The sequence below is a fragment of the Alosa pseudoharengus genome, unplaced genomic scaffold (genome assembly GCF_046254945.1).
Source record: "Alosa pseudoharengus isolate Yale_2024_CS ecotype anadromous, Long Island Sound unplaced genomic scaffold, YU_APseudo_1.1 YU_APseudo_1.1_scf_16, whole genome shotgun sequence".
In the NCBI taxonomy this organism is placed as follows: domain Eukaryota; kingdom Metazoa; phylum Chordata; class Actinopteri; order Clupeiformes; family Clupeidae; genus Alosa; species Alosa pseudoharengus.
Genome location: NW_027468630.1, coordinates 4,709,017 through 4,726,237, shown reverse-complemented (window position 1 = coordinate 4,726,237; position 17,221 = coordinate 4,709,017). Strand labels below are relative to the sequence as shown.

The 17,221-nt window shown below is 42.7% G+C and overlaps 1 protein-coding gene across 1 annotated transcript; it reads left to right on the top strand.

The window, feature by feature from the left end:
* Positions 1–9,638: 9,638 nt before the first annotated feature.
* Positions 9,639–17,036, top strand: spg7 (SPG7 matrix AAA peptidase subunit, paraplegin). Its single transcript, XM_076286791.1, has 17 exons — positions 9,639–10,411; positions 10,617–10,713; positions 10,793–10,876; positions 10,977–11,218; positions 11,320–11,459; positions 11,650–11,752; positions 11,838–11,963; positions 12,058–12,220; positions 12,679–12,852; positions 13,209–13,333; positions 13,444–13,546; positions 13,741–13,851; positions 14,082–14,197; positions 14,697–14,853; positions 15,309–15,472; positions 15,679–15,756; positions 16,144–17,036. The coding sequence occupies exons 1-17, from the start codon at positions 10,166–10,168 to the stop codon at positions 16,351–16,353; spliced, it is 2,439 nt and encodes an 812-aa protein (XP_076142906.1). The 5' UTR covers positions 9,639–10,165; the 3' UTR covers positions 16,354–17,036.
* Positions 17,037–17,221: the final 185 nt, after the last annotated feature.

Genomic DNA, 17,221 nt, shown 5'->3' with positions numbered 1-17,221 from the left:
AGCCTATGTAACTTCCTCATATTTCTTCTAGCAATCGCTCCATGTCACATCAGATTCAAAATAAACATGCAGGCCGGCAGCGTGAGGCAGAGTTGGACACGAATGCTGGTACTGCTGGTCAAAAGGACGTGCTTAAAGGCTTTTGTGTGACAAGTACAGCACCATCATACAGCCAGTGCTCTAGCCCTGCCCCCTAAGTGTGTGTGTGTGTGAGTGTGTATGTGTGTGTGTGTGTGTGTGTGTCCCTCTCCTCTCTTTTGGTCCTTTGCTTTTAGGTATGCTTTTCAGTCACGCATAGAGCACCCAGGCCAACCCATCTACCCCTCCCCCCCCCTTCCTGTCAGTGCATTTCAATAGAAATGGGGCCGAGTGAATGGCTGCAGCTGCCCCATCAAAAGGACAGCAGCGGCACTCAGCTAGAGGCTCCCTGTGATTGAGATTCAGCCAAAGCAGCAGCGCCACCACCACCACCACCAGCAGCCCCCACCCTAGTCATCACAACCAGGAAGGAGGAGGGGTGGACAAAGACCAAGTTTGTGAGAGTGAGAGAGAGGGAGAGAGACAGAGAGAGAGGGAGAGAGTGCAGTATCATTACATAAATCCAAAATAACAACTTCTGAGAGCCTTGGTCTCGAGGAGAGATCACATGGCCCAGCCGGTCCTGTCCCAGTGAGGACTGGTATGGGAGGCTGATTGAGCCGGTCCTGTCCCAGTGAGGACTGGTATGGGAGGCTGATTGAGCCGGTCCTGTCCCAGTGAGGACTGGTATGGGAGGCTGATTGAGCAGGTCATGTCCCAGTGAGGACTGGTATGGGAGGCTGATTGAGCAGGTCATGTCCCAGTGAGGACTGGTATGGGAGGCTGATTGAGCCGGTCCTGTCCCAGTGAGGACTGGTATGGGAGGCTGATTGAGCCGGTCCTGTCCCAGTGAGGACTGGTATGGGAGGCTGATTGAGCCGGTCCTGTCCCAGTGAGGACTGGTATGGGAGGCTGATTGAGCCGGTCCTGTCCCAGTGAGGACTGGTATGGGAAGCTGATTGAGCAGATCCTCTCTAAAATGCGGGGAGGGGGAGAATGAGAGCATGAATGCAAAGCGGAGGCCCTGTTGACTCCTGTTCTGACTGCAGGAGGCACAGACAGAGCAGTAAACAGCACAGATGTCCTTCTGGCCATGGCTGTGGCCACCTGTCTACGCAGTTAAAAAGAAAAGAAAAAGAGGGACAGCGAGTAAAAGAAAGAAAGACGAAAAGGGTGGGGGGTGTGTTCTCTCTCTCTCTCTCTCTCTCTCTCTCTCTCTCTCTCTCTCTCTCTCTCTCTCTCTCTCTCTCTCTCTCTCTCTCTCTCTCTCTCTCTCTCTCTCTCTCTCTCTCCTCTCTCTCTCTCTCTCTCTCTCTCTCTCTCTCTCTCTCTCTCTCTCTCTCTCTCTCTCTCTCTCTCTCTCTCTCTCTCTCTCTCTTCTCTCTCTCTCTCTCTCTCTCTCTCTCTCTCTATATATATATATATATATATATATATATATATATATATATATATATATATATATATATATATATATATATATATATATATATATATATATATATATATATATATATATACATACAGTGGCTGGAGGAAGGGAAGACATGTCCGTGACAACACTGCTCACTGCAAAGCAATTCCATTCCCCCGTCCCTAAAGGCACAGAGCTTAAACCAGGCTTCCCTCCTGCCTCATCAAAATACCAACTGTTGTGCAGGGGATATGAGCGCACACACACAGTCTTCCTCTGACTCCCCACGTTCACAAACAGCTGCCCAGCCCACATCCAACGCCATGTTACGCTTTTATGTCATCTACAATTAAAACAAAGTCAGCAAATATGTGAACATAGTCATATAAGCTTAGTGATGTAACCTTTCTTGTTACAGAGTTCTTTGTGAGGTCCAAAGAATCCCAAGCTCTAGTCTAGTTACTTGCACAAGGGCAGAGCTTTAAAAGGCGTTCTGCTTCAAGAGCACCTCAGAGGGGAGAGATCAAAAGGGACCAGGGAGTAACGGCACACAGTTAAATTTGCAGAAGAGGCAAAGGAGTGAACATTGCCTTTGCTTTGATGCTCAAGGCGAGGAATGAAAAAAAAATATATAGCCCAATAATAAAAACCATTTTATCAGCCCGACTGGAACCAAGCCCTACTGGTTGCTGGGTGATGGATGAGCGAGAAAACCTTATATATTACTTTTGAAAAATACTGAAAAGTTACCAGTAAATAAACAACCATAAGGGCAAATGGGAACTGGACTTCATTCGGCCCTCTGTGATGTAGGAGTACGTGGCTTGCAGAATGGGGGGAGGATGGGCTGGATTTCAAAAGGGGTTTAAACAGCATTTGACTGTGTAAGGAGATTGGGTGGGGGTGGGGTGAGCAGCAGCTATAAAAGATTTACACCTCAGGAGAGAGAAGTAAGCTTGGTCACAGAGAGAGAGAGAGAGAGAGAGAGAGAGAGAGAGAGAGATGGCAGAGAAAGAAAGAGAGAGAAAGAGAGGGAGAGAGGGAGAGAGATGGTACAGAGAGGCTGTTCCTGTTTACAGGCTCGTCAGCCCTTGAGCCTCGGCTCTGCGGAGGTGGATGAGGGAGGAGAGTAGCAGTGTGTCAAACGCTGCCCAACAGCTAGTGGAGGCTCTCTGCTGCCCAACAGCTAGTGGAGGCTCTCTGCTGCGGCTGCACTGTCACCCCCACCGCCCTGTCTTTCTAATTACAGCCACTAAAGTCACACACAGGTTACTTCAGTCCTCCTCACAACGCTGCCATGGCATTAACAGCAGCTAGCGTCCTCAGGGCCAGGCCAAGTCAGGCTAGCTCTGAATGGGTGTTGCATGTGAACTGTGATCACAGTCACAGGGGTGCCAGTCCACCACTATACCGTGTTCCCCCATTCATGTATGGCACAGTTATTGGTCAGCAGATTTACATGACGTTAAAGCAAAATTAATTACTGTGCTGGGGTGCGTTTCCCAAAAGCATAGTTGCTAACTAAGTTAGCAACTTTGTTGGTTGCAATGCAATTTCCCATTGCCAACCAAGTAGGTAACAGGTTAGCAACTATGCTTTTGGGAAAAGCACCCCTGGTCTGACAAAAAAAGATTTCTTAAATACATGTAAACATGTTAGTCCGGCTGAAATCGCACTACAGATAATGCTCTGGCACACCCAGATAATGCGCTGGGAGTTGAATTACTCTTGCACACGTGTGCATGTATGCTCCACAATTCCCTCCCCAGGACCACACGGCAGCAATGTCTGCCCCTCCCATGCTTAAATACTGGGACATGAACAGTAGTCCAATTAAATGGCCTAGCCGAGCTATAACCGTAGCTCAACTTAACTATGCATGTAAACATACTGATTGCTGGCAAACCTTCTGGAGGCACAAAAAAGCCTCACGGTGCAGTGAAGACTGTGTGACTGTGGTCAGGTAAGCTTCTCATCCCCCTGACAAAAACATCAGGTCTTAACCTGCCCATACATACCCTGTGCGGTGAAGAGTAAACACGCGACCACACAAGCCTTTCAGAAGAGAAGGGAAAAAAACATCTAGGCCTAGTTAGAGGTGCTAGAGTAACTCCTCAGCAAAGGTAGAGACACTTCCAAGTCTCATGAGACCTGTTGTTGTGCAGACCTGCATGGCTACTGCAGCTCCAGCAAGGCTCAAAAACAGGAAGAGGATTTGGATGTGGCCAGACATCCTCACAGGACCTGCAGCGGAGCTAGTCGTTTAAATATACCCCGCTGATGTGGCACAGGCAGATTATGCAAGTGTCTCTTCTCACGACTCGAGGTCTTGCACAAACTTTGAAAGCTGGTGCACAGGTGTAGGCTAGTCCTACTTTCTGGCATGTATTCGTTTCGTTCACTGTTATCTTGAAACTTTGCACTTGGTTAAACTCTGAGAAATTCATGCTGCTAGTGACCTTTGGTCCAAATCCTATTGCCAGTGTATGGGGTCAGCTCTGTAATAACAGTAGTAAAACTGTTCTTGCAAAACTAGTAGAGAAGAGGTCCATTGTCATAGCCATAATTAAAAATGAAAGCATTTCCTCTTTATCCCACTTCCCACCAAGGCTTTTCAGTTGAGAGTTTGCAGACTAATCTAAACGATAACAGAGTGGAGATATAGTCTGGAAACAAAAAACTGACTCACCAACCGAAGCCAATATAGGCAATGCCATTAGTGGCTCTCCAAAATGGCATATGATAAACTAGCCGAGCACAAACATCAGTTAGGTTACAGTTCATCACACAAACTACATTGAATTTCTTTCAGACTTCAAATTACATCACCCCATTCACAAACCTGAGAAGATAATCCCACAAAATGTGCCTTTCCTCACACCTGTTGGAACGGCATGTTGCACTACTTTATTGTACAGCTTCCACTATCCAAATCTGTAAGTAGCCAAAGCCGTACCACGGCCTGGCCTCCATTTAATGTTAGTGAATGTTGTGTGTGATGTCTGTATGCTACTGAGACCTTGAATTTCCCCTTGGGGATCAATAAAGTATCTATCTATCTATCTATCTATCTATCTATCTATCTAAGCCATGCAAGGCCAAAGGCACACCAGGACTGGTAAGTGCAAATCCTATTTCAGCCATGCTACAGGCTAGTTGGGCATGTGCTGACTTGGCTGAAGACACCACTCCATTCAGAGTCAGGCTACACAAATGGGGAATGCAGAACAGGAAAGCACTGAGAACCTCCAGGTCCCAATAACATAGCAGATGACCCCTTGACCTCCATGCTAACGCCATTTCCTGCCTCTCTTTTTTTGCAACAGAAGGGATAGTGAGAAGGTCCATCTTAGGGATGATGAGAACCAGACCCAGGGCAAGGGTTACAGGGCAGGCACTGGGCTCTTGCAAAACTCAAGCTCCATGGCACAGAGAGATGTTGCAAGCCACCCTAAAGACTTAAAAGTGAAAACTCTATCTGGAACTGCTCACAGTGTGTGACTGCAAAACATGAGAATAGGGGCAGGATGTGAAAACGAGGGGGGGGGGGGGGGTGAGGTCTTCTGCGCAACAATTAAACAAATACAACAAAAAAGACAGAAGAAACGCCTCCATCTTATTGCACTGCTGCATTTGCACCCAGTTGTAAGGCAAACACTTGAAGTAAGCTGCTCTAGCAATATCTGCAAAGCAATACAGCAGGCAGGCAGGCAGGCATGCTGCAGTGTTTTTCCCAGCACCGCTACTGCACCAACAGCACCTAGGCACAAGCCTTCCTTCAGAGCACAGGCCATCTAATTGCACACAAGCAAGCTATCTTGCTCCCTTTCGCTCTGCATCACTCTCTAATCCACGGGACGAGAATTGTGTCTAAGCAGTACAAGAGTCCAATTATTTCAAAATTGCAGAGCATCAGCCTACCTATATACGTAATGGCACATCTTTGATAGACTCAAAAAGCACAAGATGTTCATGGTGAAACCTGATGTTTAACGTAACACAATTTGGTAACACACAGAGAGGGAACTACAACATGGATGGTGTCCTTCAACTTTCTTTAATGTTCCTACGCCATGAACACCTTAGCAGCACATGACCATTCTGTCCCTGTTCCAATGTTTGTGAAGATGAAAGGTCCGGCTATGTTTACAGCACTAAAACAACTCGAGAGAGGAACATTACCGAAGATAACGGGAACGTGTGTAAAGGTAATGAAAGGGTCTGTTTTCTAAAGACCAACTTGATGCAAGAACGATGAAGTTTAATTGAGGTGCGTTTCCATTCCCATGCCACGGCTTATGTTGGTCCTTCAAAACAAACCAATCTGGTCACTATTTCACCAAATAATATTATAACCGTGTATTAAAACCCAATTCATTAGGTAAATGTAAATATGTGTATGTATCTATGTTTCAGCGTACCGCTGATGAACGTATGGATTTCAAGAAAATGCAAATACCAAAGCATAGCCTATTTCACTAGAATCAAACGTGGTATCACTATGACCATTCTAAAGACTTGGCTAGTTCACGGGAGATCTTCACATTGAAATATTGGTGTATCTTAAATTTCAAGTAGTTAAGTATAATCTTTTGAGTGTCGTCATAGATTAGGTCTAGGCCTACTTGCATTTTAAGTTACAGAATCAACAAATGTTGTTTGTAGATAAACTAGCGGACAAGGAAAACCAGGCTAACCATAAATCACAAACAAAAAAGAGCTTGCTTACTTGCTAGCCACCTAGACTACACAGATAATCTATTTACGGATTCCAAAGATTGTTCCTTTTAAATTAGGGTTTATTAACGTTATACATCAACCACTGCAAGTTAACATACATTATGCATAACATTAACCCCATATTAAAATGGGGCTATACTCGTACATGGACAAAATCAATGAGAAGCTGCAGAGTAAGTCTATTTCTAGCTGGGTTAACGTTACACAGCTGCTAACGTTAACGTTAGTTACCATTCATCAACAGCAGCAATGTTCAAATAACGTTCGATTTCACATTAAAGGATCATATTAAATGACACCAACTGATTACACAAAATAAAGCATTTTCACCTCAATATCCTATAACCGTCTCTTGTCAGACGGAATTGGCAAATGTTGCAACTAAACTCTTCCAAGACTGGAATTGAACACTATAATGTTTGCTACCTCGATAGCAATAACATACAATTAAACAACTTAACCCTAGCTAGCGTACAATTAGCCAACAAGCTAGCAGGCTAGCTAGCTTCCCTTTAATTTGCTACGCAGGCTTATATTTGGTTGTTGTGGAGCAGGTAAGTGAAGAACTACAAAAGTATGCCTTACCTTCGATCAAAAATGAACTACATCTACAAGTTTATACTTCACATTCCTCTCCGATGCTTGTTTTTCCCATTTGGGGCCTTCTCAGTAAGCTGCCGTCCAGGGACATCCGACAAGAACGGCACACATTTCAGTCCACAGTCACACCAAGCAAGGCTAGCGAGCTAGCACCTTGACTAGCTGGCTAGCTAAATCCTGAAAACCCCAAGCGATGAAAATATCTTCCAAGATTCCAACAGATGTATTATCAGAGCGAGTGTGTCCCCTCCATCGCTACTAAAGAAGCACCACAAACAAAACTGTTGCACAATTTTAATGTAAGGCTTGCTGCTTTGATTTAAAAAATGTATAACCGAGTTTCGGCTTAATCCTCTCTGACCAACTCCTTGCGAACCGTTTCCAAGCGGCCTTTGACTTTAGCTTCGATGCTGACGAAAATGGAACACACAGAGAGAGACGCAAAATCTGATTGGCTGTTGAATATGGGTGGTTACAAAAATGACGCCATTGTGAATCGAGTTATGTAGAGGTTAGGTTGAAAATTTTCATTATCCATACTACAGGTTTAGCTAAACAAATGCTTTGTATTTAGTCACTTGTATAAAACAATAAGTTAACAAAATTGATAGATTATGTTTTTCATCAGATGGCAGCCAGTGTCATTTGGAGCAACGTCTCGATAATGAAAGACAAAATGTGATTGGTTAAGATTTAGAGCACAGGGTATTTTCAGTTCGCATTGGTCATTTTAGGTGTTTGTCTGTGTGACATCACAAATTGTTTTTATTTTGCTTCTCATCAATATACATTGACAACTCTTTTCAGAATGTCCAGTATTTACCTTCGGATTCTCTTCTCATTCTTTATATTCTGATGGTAATGATGCAGTAGCCTACTTCTACAGTAGTTCCATGCAAATGTCATCTTTCAACATATAATCAGTCCTGTCTCTTAGGTTTTGTGTGTAATATCTGTTAAAGCATGTCATTTGAGAGGAGATAGCTCGAAAATTATCCTTTTGCAATTACTTTCTTGTTTTTCTATAGCATATTACGGACATAGCCTATATATGCCTACTCTCTTCAAATGCCTAACAAATAGGCTATTGGGGTATTCTAAATAGGCTTGATTTCCTGTTTAAGTTAACTTAAAGTAAGTACACCTCACAATAAAAGAATGAAGGAAAATTAAGCCATCTGGATTGTACTTTTTGGAAGTTTAGCATAACTAACCCTGATTTGGTAAATTAACTACATACCTCTGCTTAGAACTTGACAAACTGCACAAACAAATGATCACAATTAACCATAATCTTGTATTAAATGATCATGCAAAGTAGAGTTTGTTTTCTAAACCTTGTCATGAAATGTAAACATCACATGAACACTGGGGTTGGACAATAGCTCCACCTGCTGGTACCTTTAAAAGTTCTTGTCAATTTGTAATTACATTTTTAATCATTTAAAACCTCTGCATTGAGATTGACACTAATGTGGTCCGCAGATGAGACAAGTTTTGGGGAATTCAATCAATATTGTCTGATGCCTTTCATTATTTTGTTTAATTTATGGTGATTTTTTTCTTCCACGGTTTGTAAGTCGCCTATTGACATATTACAACTTTCTTTTAGATAGATAGATAGATAGATAGATAGATATGTTATTGATCCCCAGGGGAAATTCAAGGTCTCAGTAGCATACAGACAACACACACACATTCACTAACAGCAGAAAAAGTAATTAAAAGTATATAATATAAAAACACAACTAAGCATTAAGGACAGTAGAAGATAAAGAATATACTAAAATACAAATTATACTAACTAACACTTAATCTAAATCAATTCTAAAAACAGTATCCACATAGTGGTGATTAATCAATCAAGAGGCACTTGCAATGACTGAGGCAGGGACTGAGCCTGTGATTCTCTGTTCATAGTAAGGTAAGGTGCTCTGTGTGAGTGAGTGTCATGGTGATAGTGCAATGGTGATAGTGGTCATGGTGATAGTGCAAATGAGTAAGTCCAACAGTGCAAGGATAGAGTCTATATATCTATATATATAACTATTTTAAGAAAATTAATTTGTTTGAAACTAATATGACATTTGCAGAAGACAAAAAAAATAGTAGAGGTTAGATCATCTTCGCCGGTTGAGGACACTGTGGCTATGACACTTTCAACCCCTAAATTATTCTATATGGAGTCACAGTAAAGTGAAAGCAAAATAATTCAAAACCAATCACTGTAGGCCTAGTGGCAAAACATTGGGGTCACCGATCGTAAAAGGTGAGGCAGTGAAGGTGAACAGATCTTGAATATAATAAAATAGATTTTGCTTAGAGAATGCAATCAGTCACTCAATAGGCCTACATATTATAGCCTACCATCATTTCTGTAGCCTACCATTCAGCATTTATCCATTGATACAAAAAAATATCCTTCATATGTTACTGTAAGCCTACACCCATTATTTTTGTTGTAGGCCTATAGGACAATAGCACTAAGCCTACTTCTGTTTCAAGTGGGCAAGTTGTTGATGTGCTGTTTAGTTCCTGTGATCATCCGTAATCTTCGTTTAAAACAACATTAAATAATAATACAATATAATAACACTTTACTAGTACACAACACTTTGACTACTGGCGATACAGAAAGATTGTCACTACTGTAAAATGTTAATGGCCTACGTTGCTCCAGGATCAAAACATAAAAAATAAATATATTGCGTCAACACTCCGCGCAAGGGTTACTGTTTCTTCGCGCAGTGGTGATGACGTCATGAACGTTTTCCTCATCCACCATTTTAGTACTATGTGTTGTTTAGTTGCTGGTACACATTTCTGACTGTAGGCAGTTTAATTTTTACCCACAGCAACGTTGTTGATGCAAATGTAAGCTGCTTTGCAAGGGATCAATTTACAGTAGTGTTTCTACTGGGAGACTGAGAAGCCAAACATTTTCAAGGCAGGGATTATCAAGATATTGCAAGTGGACAGAGACCTGAAACTGCTGTAGGTTGAGAAATTGCTTAGCTAACCAGCGCGATGCCCTTTGAATAACCAAGAGTTGTTTTCACGTGTAATTGCGACAAGAGGTGTATCATTTGCTGTTACAACATCTTTGTTTGTTGAGTAAGGGCCAGTTTACAGTCTGACAGCACAGGCGGCTGGCTAGCTAACAAGGATTGGAGCTAGGCCTATGTTGTCTGGATAGCAAGGACAATGATATTAGTACACATAGACTGTCAACAAATTATATTTTAATTGGCTTGTTCTACATGCCGTCATCGGCTAGGTTATGTATGCGACAACTGTTTCAACGATCTAGTTAGGTAACATCGTGAAGTTGCAATGGCTGCGTTACTTTTGCAACGTTATAGCAAGTCATGTAACGTCAAGCATATCAAAGGAAGTCCAGTTTGGACATTAATATCTCGTCACAGAAACGGCGCCTCAGGAAATCTTGACAATGTCGCTAGTAGAATTATTCAACGAAAGCTAGAATCGTGTTCTGGTTGCAAAGAGCTGTTGAAACCTAAGTTAGGTGTGACATTACCTCCACAAACGAATCCTGAGTTTAAATCACTTCATACCAAGGTAAGAGATTATCCAATGTTTTTAAATTGTTTTTAATGTGGTACTTAGTCAGTCCACTTGCACTCTGTTTTAACCCAATCATTTGTGGTGTGACTTCTGGGTGGAGATATAAGAGGCTAGCCTATTCACTGCTCACTTTGAATTGCATATTGAACGTAATTTCCAGTCTAACGATTGTTTTTTAAACCATTTACTTGTTATGTAGCTCAACACACCGTTGTATCCAAGAATACTAGGGCTCACCAGGACATTGCATGAAAATCAACAGATACTGAACCAAGGTGGATTATGGAAGATATTAGGTGAGTGTCCATGGTAGCTATACTGAATGCAATGGTGGTAGAGAACATAATACTCAGTGTAACAAACATCTGTTGCCAGGCGGCCTCCATTACTTTAGCACCTCTCAGTCACGTAAAGAGAAGAAAGATGGAGGCAAGGGCAAGACTCCTGAAGAAGATGAAGGTATCAGTTGGTTTGAGGTGTCCTTTCAATTTCACAGTAATGAATAGGCTATATGGGTGTTATGCTTCATCTGTGCTTTGTTATCTCATCAACTCCTTAGAGGAGAAGAAACGTCGAGAGCAAGAGGACCAAATGTATCGCGAGCGCCTGCGAACCCTCTTTATCATCGCACTCATCATGAGTGTCCTCAATTCCATCAACACTAGCGGGGGAAACATCTCCTGGAACGACTTTGTGCACGAGATGCTGGCAAAGGGAGAAGTGTCTCGCGTGCAGGTGGTTCCTGAGAGTGACATTGTGGAGATTTTCCTCCACCCTGGAGCAGTCATCTTTGGAAGACCCGTATGTTGGCCGATTATGTCATTAAGTCAAGATGCCTTTCAGAACTCGTGACATTCATTCACCAAGTGCTTGAGTACTGATGTGGTTGCTTCTCTTTGCAGAGGCTGGCCCTGATGTATCGCATGCAGGTGGCCAACATCGACAAGTTTGAAGAGAAGCTACGTGCAGCTGAGGAGGAGCTCAACGTTGATGCCAAAGACAGAATCCCAGTTTCATACAGACGCACTGGTTTCTTTGGAAAGTGAGTGGATTCTTCTAACAGCATATAAAACGGAATGACCCCTGTGGTTATGGAATATGCCCTATCTGTAACATTTTGTTTGATTTTAACAAGTTTAAATACCTGACTATAATAAGGTGGAGAATATCTAAAACTCTGAATCAATTTGACATATATGTAAACTCTTTCACCACTGTGTATTTTGTCATAGTGCACTGTATGCGCTTGGCATGGCTGCTATTGGGGTGGCCATCCTCTGGTACATCTTCCGACTGGCAGGCATGGGAGGCAGAGAAGGAGGCTTCAGTGCTTTTGTGAGTTTCTTTCGATTAAAGCGAGTCATCATAACAAGCATATTCTCCTCATTAATGTGGCATTCTCCTTTTCTCTCTCTAACAGAATCAGCTAAAAATGGCCAAGTTCACTATTGTGGATGGTAAATCTGGAAAGGGGGTCAGCTTCAAGGATGTTGCAGGGATGCATGAAGCAAAGATGGAAGTAAAAGAGTTTGTTGACTATTTAAAGGTGAGGGCAAGTGTGAAGTTCGAGAGTTTCATCTTTTTACCATAACATCCCTGACAATAGCCTTTTTTTTCTGACAAGGGGCTCTTATTTTTAGAACCCAGACAGGTACCTCCAGCTGGGGGCCAAGGTCCCCAAGGGCTCCTTGCTGTTGGGGCCTCCAGGGTGTGGGAAGACCCTACTGGCAAAGGCAGTGGCAACCGAAGCTCAAGTGCCTTTCCTTGCCATGGCAGGGTCTGAATTTGTTGAAGTCATTGGTGGTGAGATGGTGAATTTTATGCTTTCAGATTAACTGATATCTGATTTGTTGTAAAAACCTGCTCTGCCCAGTGAATAGGTCCAAATGACATAGTTCTGGTTTGTAGCATTGCGTATGCTACATACCAGCGTGGCGTTTCAGAGCAACTATGTCATCACGCCATGAAGCTCCACGCATGGAGAGAACCTATGTGCAGATCTATGTTATTGGTGAAAACTGAACAGCTGTGAATTTGTGGTCTTCAGTACCGTTCAGTGTAGATTTAGAACTACTTAATAATACAAATGAACTGAACTCATTAACTTGCTGCTCTATTGTAATTGTGTTTCTGTTATCTGTATGTCACTGCCTACTCTTCTGTTAAAGATGAAGTGATGTGAATGAAATGCTTTATGTTGACCATTTCAACTGTGTTTCTTCTGAGAGTTTTGATAGACGCTCATGTATGTTTGTGATTAGGTCTCGGTGCTGCCAGAGTCCGAAGTTTGTTTAAAGAGGCGCGCGCCCGGGCCCCCTGTATCGTCTACATAGATGAGATTGATGCTGTAGGAAAGAAACGCTCCACCAATATGTCCGGCTTCTCCAACACCGAGGAAGAGCAAACGCTCAATCAGTTACTAGTCGAGATGGACGGTAAGATCAGGGCTCTAGTGGAGGCTGAACGCACACAAGTGCCATTTACACTCCTCCTGTAGTTGTGAAATTGTGTCTATGTACCTATAAATAGTATTAAGGCTACACACAGTTTAGTGCTTATAAGAACTGGTGATACAAGCATTGGGCAATAACCTCCACTGTTTCCGAACCTGTTTTGAATGTTTTATCCGGTAGCCTATGATGTGGTCCACCTCAGTGATGACAAAATTTTAGTTAGTTTACCCACCTCTTTTTTTTACCACTACACACCTGGGTAAGATGGAGAGACATTGCAATGAAGGGAGACTGATGCATCACTCAATTCTTCCAACCAACAAATGTCTTTCTTGTAGGAATGGGAACCACAGATCATGTGATTGTTTTGGCCTCCACAAACCGGGCAGACATTTTGGACAATGCACTTATGAGACCTGGGAGATTAGACAGACATATTTTCATTGACCTCCCCACCTTACAGGTACATGAGTGTTTAAATCTAATTTCGTCTACCTACTGCAAAGACCTGTGTGTTGTGGTATTTTTAATGTGGGCGTTGATTGCTTGGTGTTTGCTATACTCATTCTTCAGGAGAGGAAGGAGATCTTTGAGCAGCACTTGAAGATCCTCAAGCTCACCCAGCCGGCCAACTTCTACTCCCTCCGCCTGGCTGAGCTCACCCCCGGCTTCAGTGGTGAGTTAGAGGCCCTATCCCACATGCTCAAACATGCTCTTATCCACCCTGATTGCATTATATTGTCATTGTTTATAATTAACTTCAAAGATGGCATGTCTTCCACATTCATTATTCACACAAATCCTCGTTAAACACAGCATTCGTCATGTCATGCCTATATATAATTCCACTGATGTTGGCTTGTATCTCAGGTGCCGACATTGCCAACATCTGTAATGAGGCTGCCTTACACGCTGCCAGAGAAGGATACAAGTCCATAGACACGTTCAACTTTGAGTATGCAGTGGAGAGGGTCATTGCAGGTAATAGACAACATTACAGCGTTGGCTTTGTCTGTAGCATGCGTTTTACAAGACACCTACTTAAATGGATTGTAATATAGGGTGTATTTTATAGAGCTGTAAAATATCTTATGTCTTTCTTTTATCTTAAAACTGCATTCTATTTTCCATCTCTCCATTGTACTGTGCTGGCATACTTTTATACTTTTATGACCCACTAAGTATCCTCTGTTTCTGCTGTGTGTGTTCAGGAAGTGTAAAGAAAAGTAAGATCCTATCCAAAGAGGAGCAGAGAGTGGTTGCTTTTCATGAGTCTGGTCATGCTTTGGTTGGGTGGCTGCTTGAACATACCGAGGCAGTCATGAAGGTGAACAAACAAACTACTCTCTGTACACAGGGTTCCCATGGGTCCTTGAAATCCTTGAAAGTTTGTGAATTTGAAAAAATAAAGGCCCTGGAAAGTTTTTGAAAATGGACATAAATGTGTAGGTCATTGAAAGTGCTTAAATATGATGAAAATAGCATTCAATATGCTACAATTTTCAAACGCACAAGCAAGATTGCCAATTTGTCCTGAATCATCTGTTTGGACATCACCAAAAGTGAACTACTGTACCACCAACTGAATAAGTGCCACATTGATAAATTACACCTCGTTAGCGTCTCGTGTCTTGTTCGGCCGTGTGTGGGTCCTTGAATTTGAGATGCGAGGACCGGGAAAGTCCTTGAATTTGACATTGAGGAAAGGGTGGGAACCCTGTGTACAGATAAATACAGATTGTAAACGTGTAATGTATGCTTCAAGGTAACTTCACTGTGAAAATGTACAGTATTATATATTTTTTTGTGTACTGCATGTTTTTCAGGTGTCCATTGCCCCCAGGACGAATGCTGCCCTGGGGTTTGCCCAGATCCTGCCCAGGGACCAGTACCTCTTCACCAAAGAGCAGCTGTGTGAGCGCATGTGCATGGCACTGGGTGGGCGAGCATCTGAGGCCATCACATTCAACAAAGTCACCACAGGTGGAGCCCGCATGGAACCCCTGGGAAACACTCATAACACACACATCACCTCATTCATACACACACACACACACACGCGCACACACACTCAAAATCACACTCTCTCTCTCACACACATCACCTCATTCATACACACACACACACACACACACACACACACACACACTCAAAATCACACTCTCTCTCTCACACACACCACAGGTGCAGCCCGCATGGAACCCCTGGGAAACACTCATAACACACACATCACCTCATTCATACACACACACACACACACACACACACACACTCAAAATCACACTCTCTCTCACAAACACCACAGGCGAGTAAAAGGCTTGATTCTTGCCAACAACCTTAGGATATGCTGATTTCAATGTCAAACCACGTGTGTTTGTCTATACATAGCAATATTAATCATCCATCACTCATAGCTATATGTGTTTGCCCTGTGTCAGGTGCCCAGGATGACCTGAGAAAGGTAACACGGGTGGCCTACTCCATGGTGAAGCAGTACGGCATGTCCCCTAGTGTTGGTCAGGTGTCTTTCCCGGACTCGGAGGAGCAGGGAGCCATTGGGCGCAGGCCCTTCAGCCAGGGCCTCGCGGAGCAGATGGACCACGTGAGTCATCATGGTCTCCATTAGCAACAGCTAACTCACTCAAATGGAATGATGTCAAATGTAAAACTAAAACTGGAACAATCTGTAATCAGTACTCTTTACTCTATATTGATTAGTATTCAACAATAGTTATGTTTACGCTTTTGAATAAATTGCCATTTGTTCTTGTATGCATTCTTGTGTGCAATTTTTAATTGGTATATCAGGAGGCTCAAATGCTGGTGGCTCGTGCATACAGACAGACAGAAAAGCTGCTTCTGGACAACAGGGATAAACTCATAGTGGTGAGTCTGCCATCTTAAAGTGTAGAAAGTGTTGCTCTCAATCAAAAGTTTAAAACTTGTTAAGTAACCTAAATAGACCCTAGCTTGGTTTTTCTCCAGAGTTACACTTTAACTCAGTGGCTCTGGATTTTATCATTATTATTGTACAATAGAAAACACTGCATAAACAGTGAGAAAAATAATCTATAACGTATTTAGTATACATATTTCCAGTGCCACAAATACAAATGATTCCGATTATCCAGAGATCATACATCACATTTAATCACATTTAATATTCATCACTTTCTTTTCTGTTGCATTCTCTCTCTTGTTTTGTTTTTCTCTGTCGCGTTCATCTGTCATCCATCCGTCCGTCCGTCCGTCCGTTCCCTGCGACCTTATCAGCTGGCCAACACATTGCTGGAGCGTGAAGTAGTGAATTATGAGGACATTGAGGCTCTGCTCGGCCCCCCACCACATGGGCCCAAGAAGATGATCGCCCCACAGACGTGGCTCGAGGCCGAGAAGGACAAGCAGGACACTGGGGAGGACGAGCCTCGCCGGCCCCAACCACCTCCCAGGAAGGATGGCGAAGAGGACTACAACCTCGCGTGAACTCTGTCTGGGGGCCTACCCCAAGGCACAGGACTGGCTTCATGGTGCTAGAGATGTTCCGTAGATGGTCACTTTTTTTATGTTGCCAGCCGACATACTCTGATTGCAGTGAACTGATCTTGAAGTTGAACGTTTCTTTGCAGATAGTTTTTTTGCGACTGAAAAAGAACAAAGGTAAGGTTCCTACCGTACTGTATGCTGAACTGAATGAATGGAGTGGAAAATAATTATAACTATGTCTGTTTTAATTGAATGTAATGGGCAATGTTTGTACAGGAACCATTGTTTGTACAGAGAAGGGAAGAGAGAAGAGAATGGAATAAAATTCACAAATTAGCCAAATATGGTCCTGAAAGGATTAAGCTCCTTTGTAGAGATTACACAGCCATTCCATGGTTTCAATATTCAGGTTTATGTTTTTCCTAACTGTCTGTTACCTGTAAAGAATGAGATCCCTGCTGCATTCAGATATTCCAAGTACCATAGGAAAGAAATATAGTCACTGTGGGTGCCAAGTGTTTTCAGTATGAGGAACATGAGGAAAAACGTATTCAGATTTGGCTGCAGACCACTGGTAGGCTAATGCAGCGATGCTCAACGCTGGTAGGCTAATGCAGCCATATTGCGCCCAGATCAAACAAAGCTGTATAATTTGTGTGTTCAAATAAATCCTAATAAGTGTATGTGTTTAGTTGATGAATGGTGATGTAATTTCCACATACATTGCCAAGGGAAGCATATCACAGAGAGGGTGTAAAAGCCTGTTCTGGTTTATTAAACACAAAATTGACTGGTACAAGGTAACGTTTACCATTTTAACCTCATGAATGAAATAAATAGCACAATACAAAGCATACACACAAAGACA

What these genes read in the sequence shown, in the direction of transcription:
- spg7 (XM_076286791.1), top strand. Translation starts at nt 10,166, where the DNA reads ATGGCTGCGTTACTTTTGCAACGTTATAGCAAGTCATGTAACGTCAAG. An exon ending in CAGTCATCTTTGGAAGACCC is followed by an intron (nt 11,219 to 11,319) that starts GTATGTTGGCCG and finishes TTCTCTTTGCAG; the next exon opens with AGGCTGGCCCTGATGTATCG. An exon ending in GTTACTAGTCGAGATGGACG is followed by an intron (nt 12,853 to 13,208) that starts GTAAGATCAGGG and finishes TCTTTCTTGTAG; the next exon opens with GAATGGGAACCACAGATCAT.